General features: G+C 44.6%; 1 protein-coding gene across 1 annotated transcript; it reads right to left on the minus strand.

Moving 5' to 3' along the window:
- Positions 1 to 2,577: 2,577 nt before the first annotated feature.
- LOC115592918 (zinc finger protein 569-like) lies at positions 2,578 to 6,121 on the minus strand. The gene has a single exon (XM_030436181.1). The coding sequence runs from the start codon at positions 6,012 to 6,014 to the stop codon at positions 4,857 to 4,859; it is 1,158 nt and encodes a 385-aa protein (XP_030292041.1). The 5' UTR covers positions 6,015 to 6,121; the 3' UTR covers positions 2,578 to 4,856.
- Positions 6,122 to 8,956: the final 2,835 nt, after the last annotated feature.

The raw sequence follows: 8,956 nt of genomic DNA on the forward strand, positions 1-8,956 counted from the left end.
AATTCGCAGATGACAGCACAGTGGTGAGACTCATTCATAGAAATGATGAATCAATGTACAGAGAGGAAGTTAAACACCTAGAGTCAGTGTTTCCTCTACATTCATAATCCTAGCCGCCGCTCCTTCAAATTTCTTCTTTTTTTTTTTATTGTCGCAAATACACCACCGCCGCATCATATCTCCACCTTCACAGCAGAGTCGTGCACTGGGTCGGGTGTCGCGAGGGCTAAGGCAAACTAGATAACTATCTTACTCAGTATCTACTCTTTGGAGTAGATTCCCCCCTCCCCAAGAACTTACTGGTGATCGGAAGGTCACTGGTTTGAATCCCGGCTCCCCTGGGGTGGAACTGAGCGGAGTACCCTTGAGCAAAATACTGAACCCCACAATTGCTCCTAATGTGCAATTGGCACCTGTGTGGCAGCCTCTGCCATCAGAAAGGGTGCTGCCATGAGCTGGTGACTCATTCAGGGTGTACCCTGGCCTTCGCCCACAGTAACTGGATTTGGCCCCAGTAACCCCCCCTGAAAAAAGGGGGGATAAAACATCTCCGCAACCCTCGCGGAAAAAAGCGGAAAGTAATTTTTTTTTTTTTTTTTTGACATACAGTATGTCAAAATAAAAAAATAACTGTACAGTCACACATGTGAGGTTGAGCTGAAAATAATGACGCCTTCAAAGACAGCCTCATTTGGCCATCCATGAAAAAGCTACTTAACCTCCCACTTTTCTATAGGAATACATTTTTCTTGCGGGCACTGCACTAGTCTCATCCTATCCACTGACCCAAAATCAATGCCGAAATGTCTTCCTATTAGGTTGAATGAGACACAACTCTTTCTGTTGAGTTTGAGAGCTCCTCACATCTTTCGGAACGTTTTGTGTGTAAAATCTTCATTTTCTGAGCGGAGTTTCGCCGCGGTCTTCTATAGAACGGAGCCCAGCCGTGCAGCGGACACTCAGAACCTCCGGAGTCCCGGAGTGGAATGAACCAAAACGAAGGAAACACTCGTATGTTCGCTCCATGTAGTGAAACGTGGCTGCGATGCATATGTCCCCCTCTGTGGCCACTCCAGGGCTCTGAACATTAGTGTTATTAAAATAAGAAACTTTTACTCACCTATCCTGTGTAACTTTACTTGGGGTTTCCAGCAGATATCCAGCATGACGCGCTGCCGATCGATCTCTTCCTCGTACTGGACGATAGTTGTTTTAAAAACTCTGAATATTTCTTCAGCAGCAGCAGTTAGTCGCCCGCTGACAAACTCTCTCAAACTCTCAACTGAATTCATTGTTCTTTTATTACTCATTCAATAATGAGCTGCGCTGTGATTCAGTACCGTCTTCACTTCATTCATTACACACAGCCAGCTAATGTTGCTAGCTGCTACTGTTTACTTCCGCTGAGTGCCACGCTCTAAAGCTCCGACGGGGGAAGTGCGGAGGCTTTTAGTTCCGCCTCTTGTTTTAAACATATTTTACTACAGTTTTAAAGTTGAACATAATGATTAGGCCAACAAACGTTCTCCAGTTGCTAAGCAGAGTCAAAAAGACTTTTAATTCGCTTTTCCATGTCATGTTATTTAAATTAATTAACTATATTTAACACCATTTTCATACTCTTTTCACACGTGTTTACACTGTTTGTGTACTCCTTGTATTAAGGTGTAGTTCTACTCTGCTTAATTCTACAAAGAAATATGGTACTCTTTTCTAGGGGAAATTGTACACATTCAGCATCAGCTCATCATTTCCCCCATACATTGATCCTCTGAGGATGCATGTATTTAACTGTGCATGTGTGTTCGTGTGTGTTCGTGTGTGTGTGTGCTTGTTTGATATGATCTCATTACTATTTCCTAATGGTCTGTTTGTCCCAATAACCAGGATATTCACAATACATTCATATTCAAAGGTCAGTACAGGTTACATAGTCAGGTTACCTCTGTGGGTTTACAAATCCCACAAAACCACACACTCAGTGTGTTTACGGAGGAAAAAACAGCTGGTTTTGTCCTTTATCTTTCTGTCTTGAAGAGACCACTCAGAAGGACAGCTGCTAAACTTGATCACTCATCGTAACGAGGAACTGCTGATTGGAAATCCCCTGGATCTCCTGTAGGAGTGAGGTAAGTCGCTCAGAGAGGTGAGAAAGGAGGGGGATTACGCCACACCAATGGAAGCCCGGGGTAGAGCCACAGAGGGGAGAGGAGCCAGAGAGGGGGGAGGAGCAACGAAGTTGAGGAGCCACTGAGGGGGAGGAATTACAGAAGGGGGAGGCACAAAATAGATGCTCCTCCACCTTCACAGCTTCACAACTTCCCAGCCACCAACGAGGCAGGAACTTGTCCTCAAACTGATACAAATCCTTCCAGGGGATGCGACTCTTTGGCTGGAACCTCAACTAACCGCCACCGGGATTCCTTATCTCAAAACAACACTCACACAAACTACCACCTTATGAACTACATCAGAATCAGAATCAGAAACAGATTTATTACCAAGAAGGATTTTACACCAATGAGGAATTTGTCTTGGTGAATAAGGTACATGCACTGAAGACAATAAACAATAAACAAACAGTGACTATTTTATATACAATATGAACAATATAAACAAACAGAGACATAAGTGTGGGATGATTGATAAATAAAGACGGAAGAGCTGTACAGAAATGACAAAATAGATTCAATAAAAAAAAAAAAAAAAACATAAAATAGAAGAGATGTGTTATAGAGATGTGATATCTGAGAGTCGACGTACTTCATTGGTAACTCATTTCATGTCGACAGTACGTGCAGATAAATTTTGTCCTATTGACCGAACCGTCTGGCAGTGTTTTGAAAGTGAATTTGCCGTTCATAAGTCCTTTCTCCATTTACTTTCACTTTCGCTTTTCAATCCACCGTGTTTTTCCCGAACGCCAACCCTGCTTCTTCTTCTGATTCCCTTTCTTATTCTTCTGCCACCCTCTGGATCAAGACTACAGGTGCTACTGACGGCTGTAAATCAAACAATGCGCGATTCTTTTTTTTCTTTTTTTTAAAAAATACTTAGCGTTAATCGCGCGTTTAAAAAATTTACGGCATTAAGAGGATGTTGCGTTATTAACGCGTTATTAAGTTAACTTTGACAGCCCTATAAATAACATAAAAATCGTTGAGTTCTGCATTATTGTAATGAATAGATTCAAGGGTGGTGCTGGGCTTGAGTCAGTGTCAGAGGGGGTTGGGGACCCGGGACTTGTTTAGGATCCCAACTGCAGAGGGGAAGAAACTGTTCATGTGGCAGGAGGTTTTGGTTCTGATGGACCACAGTGGGGAGAGTGTCAAAAAGTCTGTGGGAGGATGGGAGGGGTCGGCCACAATCCTACCTGCACGCCACAGAACCCTGGAGGTGTGTGGGTACTGAAGGGATGGAAGATTGCAGCCAATCACATTGTCAGCAGAGCGTATGATACGCTGCAGTCTGCTCTTATCCTTAGCAGTTGCAGCAGTGTACCAGACGGTGATGGAGGAGGTTAGGATGGACTCGATGATGGCAGTGTAGAAGTGCACCATCATTGTCTTTGGCAGGTTGAACTTCTTCAGCTGCCGCAGGAAGAACATCCTCTGTTGTGCTTTCTTGGTGAGGGATCTGATGTTCAGCTCCCATTTTAGATCCTGGGTGATGATGGTACTCAGGAAGCGTTAGGACTCCACAGGGTCGACTGGGGAGCCAAACAGGATGATAGAGGCGAGTGGGGCTGGGTTCTTCCCGAAATCCACGACTATCTCCACTGTCTTTAAAGCGTTAAACTCCAGGTTATTCTGGCTGCACCTCGTCACAAGATGGTCAATCTCCAACCTGTGGGCAGAGGTTGTCCCTGCCAGAGATGGTCCCAATGAGCTTGGTGTTGTCCACGAACTTCAGGAGCTTGACGGACTGATGGACTGGAGGTGCAATCGTTGGTTTACAGGGAGAAGAGCATGGGAGAAAGAGCGCAGCCCTAGGGGGATCCAAAGACATGTTTTCCCAACTTCACACGCTGCTTCCTGTCAGACAGGTAGTCTTGGAGCTTGGAGATGTTGTCCTGGAGCAGAGCTGGGAGGATAGTGCTGAAGTCCACAAACAGGATCCTGTCGTATGTTCCTGGGGAGTCCCGACGCTAGAGGGTGTGGTGCAGGGCCATCTTTACTGCATCGTTTACAGACCAGTTGGTTCCGTAGGGCGGACTGCAGTGGATCCAGGAGAGGGGTTGTTATGGATTTGAGGTGGGACAGCACAAGGTGCTCAAACGACTTCATGACCACAGGGGTCAGGGTCTCTAGTCATTCAGTCCTGTGGTCCTTGGCTGTTTGGGGACGGGGATGATGGCGGAGACTTTGAAGCAGGCTGGCACATGACATGTCTCCAGTGAGGTGTTGAAGATGTCTGTGAACTCTGGAGACAGCTGGTCAGTGCAGTGCTTTAGGGTGGATGGAGAGACAGAGACTGCTTTGCGGGGGCTCTGTCTCTTGAAGAGTTTGTGGACGTCCCTCTCCTGCAAGCAGAGTCGTCACTCTGGTAGTGGAGGGAGGGGACCCAGAGGTGTGAAGTGGAGAGGCCCAGGGTCCTGCTGAGCTGGGGATGGGGGTCTTGTTGAAATGGGAGCGGGTGGTTCTGCATCAGCTCATCATTTCTCCTGTGTATTATTGAGCCTCTGAGGATTCTCCCAGTATATCATTTAAAGATAAAGCTTTGCAATTATGCATGAAACACTAGAACTGAACCACCTCCAATATATTTTGCAAATACAAGTCTACTTGCCTGTACGTGTCGTCACATGTCTTGTCAAAGCAGACTGATCAGACCATCTTTCCCCAGGTCTTGCAAGGTTACGACTTCTCATCTGTGTGGGTTCTCATGTGTCGATTCAAATGACTATGACACCTGAAATCTTTCCCACATGTTTGGCAAGAATACGGTTTCTCCCCTGTGTGGGTTCTCATGTGAAATTTTAACTTTTTACGTTGGCTGAAAGCTTTCCCACATGTCTTGCAAGTAAACGGCTTCTCACCTGTGTGGATTCTCATGTGAGCTGTTAAGGTACTGTTTTGCGTGAACGTCTTCCCACATTTTTTGCAAGTAAACGGCTTTTCACCTGTGTGGGTTCTCATGTGCTGATTCAATTCACTATGACACCTGAAATCTTTCCCACATGTTTGGCAAGAATACGGTTTCTCACCTGTGTGGGCTCTCATGTGAAATGTTAAGCTTGTACGATGGTTGAAAGCTTCCCCACATGTTTCGCAAGTAAATGGCTTCTCATCTGTGTGGATTCTCATGTGTCGATTCAATTGAGTATGACACGTGAAATCCTTCCCACATGTTTGGCAAGAATACGGTTTCTCACCTGTGTGGATTCTCATGTGAAGTGATAAGGTTGTACTGAGGCTGAAAGCTTTCCCACATGTTTTGCAAGTAAACGGCTTCTCACCTGTGTGGATTCTCACGTGCTTATTCAAGTCACCATGAGACTTGAAAGCTTTCCCACATGTTTTGCAAGTAAACGGCTTCTCACCTGTATGGACTCTCATATGAACTGTTAAGGTTGTACGGTGGCTGAAAGCTTTCCCACATGTCTTGCAAGTAAATGGTTTCTCACCCGTGTGGGTTCTCATGTGTTGATTCAATAGCCTATGAGTCTTGAAATCTTTCCCACATGTTTGGCAAGAATACGGTTTCTCACCTGTGTGGGTTCTCATGTGTTCTGCTTTGAGTGAACGTTGGCTGAAAGCTTTCCAACAGATTTCACAGGTAAAACGCTTCTCACCTGTGTGAGTTTTCATGTGAACTGTTAAGATTGTACGGCGGCTGAAAGCTTTCCCACACATTTCACAGGTGAAACGCTTCTCACCTGTGTGAGTTCTCATGTGAACTGTTAAGTTTGTACGGCGGCTGAAAGCTTTCCCACATGTTTTGCAAGAAAACGGTTTCTCACCTGTGTGGGTTCTTAGGTGTGAATTCAATTGGGACTTAAACTTAAAAGTCATTCCACATGTCTCACAGTTGAAAGACTTTTCACTTGGGTGAGTGTTATGTTGAATGTCTGATGAGGTAGAGTTTTTGGCATTATCACTGTGACTTTTGCTTCCATAATGTCTTTTCTTTTTCTTCGGCTCTCCATCTCCAGCTGATCCTGAGTCTCCATGTTTTCCTCCTTTCTGGTCTCGGCTCTCAGTTACATGAGAGTTGTTAGAGAGGAGCTGGTGGTCACTTGTTGGTTCTGCTTCACTGTGGTCACTTTCCTCATAAGTTGGAGTCAACATGACGGTATCCTGTCTCCACCTTCAGTACAAGCTGCTCTCCCTCCCTAACCTGGTGCAGAGTTCCTCCTGTTCCTCTTTAATCTCTGGAGGCTCTGGGTCCTCTTGGTCCAGACTGGAGTTCCTCTCCTGGTTACAGAGCTGCTGGTCAGTGAGAACCTCCTCCTCCTTACAGACATGTTGCTGTGGGAGCTCTGGAGGAACAGAAAACAAGAGACAGATCATTAATAATCATAACAATAACAATAACAATATTATTATTAGTACAATTAATAATAATAATATAAACCCACACACGTGATCGGCACACACTGCAAGAAGGAGTTTTCGTTTCACCGAAGCACCTCAAGCTCCAAGGATCATCTCAAAGCAAAGCATGTATTTATTGGGGGTGTAACGCCTGGCGGTAGACCACCCTCACTGAATGCAGGGCATTAAATAAGTTTACAGTAGCACAGTACTGACTAAAATCCACCAACTCTATGGCTACGATCAGCTTTACATTCAGAAAATGTTAAGCAGTTAGTTTACCTCAGCAACTGGCTGAAAGAAGAATAGATAAAATAACATTTAAATATGTGAAAGTGGAATTGTTTGTTCCAAAGAAAAGAAAAAAAAAAAAAAGTTATTCTGGGTAACCACGTGGACCTGATGGCTGCCCGAGTTTTGAGCTCTCCAGCAACATCCCATTTTTGTCAAATATTTAAATAATTTCACGCCAAACAAGCACCGTTTTTTTTTGTGAATGCACCGACAGTCGGTTAAAATGCCAAATTTAAAAGGAAAGACAGCTAAAACCCTGAAAGACGAATATATTAAATCCATTGCTGAAGTCGTCAGAGCTTTGCTGCGTGAGGAGCTGGAAGCTAGAATACAGCAGGTGGCTAAGAGCCTAGATGCTGTGCAGACAGAGCTCACTTCACTGACCACGAGGATTGTTATGGCTGTAGGCGATCTTACTACTCTGAAAAAAGACACTAAGAAAGTCTCTGTCGGGATCTCCAACACACAAGAGAAGCTGCAGAGTTACCAACGGAAGTATGCAAACCTTGGAGGACCGTAGTAGGAGATGCAACATTCGGGGCTACGGCGTGCCGTAGAACGCAAAGTTTTTAGAGTTTAATGTGGGTTCAGTGGAAGACCCAGAATATTGTGGGATTCAGTTAAGGTTTTCATCAGGAGCCACACTACACTATTTGCGTCTAATTTAATTTACGTGAAGTGCGCCTCTCAAAACTTGAAAAACTGGAAGGTTTATATGCTAGCCTGAATGCTTCACTTCAGTCTAATTACAATGAACAATTGGACTTGCAGGTGAAAGTAGTTAAAAAATAAATTAATTCTATATTTAGAGAGCGCTCAGAAGAAGACAACACTATTGTTTCCATGGTTCTAGACCTAGCCACTTGCTTGCTATGCAAATTCATGGTAATGAACAATTTGCAGATATCCCAACCACCAAGTCCCAGCAGGGGCAGATGACCACTGACCCCAAAGAAGTTAATGATATATTCAGATCTTTTTACTCTCATTTATGTAGATCAGAAGTAAGTTTTGAAAAACTAAATATGAGGCATTTCTCAACAGGGTTGAATTACCATGTTTAACAGAAGACGGTTCCACACAACTGGCTGAGCCTATTACTTTAGAAGAACTCAAAGCCGCGGACCTTGATATGCAGAGGGGCAAGGCATCTGGATGGGAAGTCATTCCCCTGGAGGTCTATTTAACCTTCTGGGACATCCTGGGCCCTCTGTTGCTCTCTGTGATTCAATACTCAATTGAGCAGGGAAGATTCTCAATATGGCTCTCATTTCCTTAATACTAGGGATGTAATGGTTACCGGTGTAACCTGTTAAGGCACTGGTTTGATTAAAAGTCTTTCCACATGTTTTGCAAGAATATGGCCTCTAACCTGTGTGGTCACTTGTTGGTTCTGCTTCACTGTGGTCACTTTCCTCATAAGTTGGAGTCAACGTGACGGTATCCGTCTCCACCTTCAGTACAAGCTGCTCTCCCTCCTGACTGGTGCAGAGTTCCTCCTGTTCCTCTTTAATCTCTGGAGGCTCTGGGTCCTCTTGGTCCAGACTGGAGTTCCTCTCCTGGTTACAGAGCTGCTGGTCAGTGAGAACCTCCTCCTCCTTACAGACATGTTGCTGTGGGAGCTCTGGAGGAACAGAGAACAAAAGACAGAGAATTAATGATATATCTGGTTCCCCCACCATCAAAAACATGTGCATTAGGTTGATTCTCCAGTCCGTGTCCTTGACAGAGACACTGGCTAACATCCAGAGTTGGTTCTCGGCCTGACACACGCTGCCCACTGCTGCCTCAGGATGGGTTGAACGCAGAGTACCAACTTCACCTTGTTGTATATTGTATGATACGTGATCAAATAAATACTGAGAAAGTAAAATCAGTCCCACAACAGGCTGGTAACAAAAGCCATAACCATTAAAACAAGTTGGGTTATCTGATAAAAATATCAAGTTAAATAATATTCAGTTCCATTAAACAAAAACAAAAACACTTTGCAGTGAAGCCAGTTGATTTAATAAATACAATTAAAAACTCCATCCATCCATCCATTTTCTTCCGCTTATCCGGGGCCGGGTCGCGGGGGCAGCTGCCTGAGCAGGGACACCCAGACTTCCCTCTCCCCGGATACT

The sequence above is a fragment of the Sparus aurata genome, chromosome 12, assembly GCF_900880675.1.
Source record: "Sparus aurata chromosome 12, fSpaAur1.1, whole genome shotgun sequence".
In the NCBI taxonomy this organism is placed as follows: domain Eukaryota; kingdom Metazoa; phylum Chordata; class Actinopteri; order Spariformes; family Sparidae; genus Sparus; species Sparus aurata.

Coding starts and splice junctions, on each gene's coding strand:
- LOC115592918 (XM_030436181.1), bottom strand. CDS start 6,014: ATGACTTTTAAGTTTAAGTCCCAATTGAATTCACACCTAAGAACCCAC.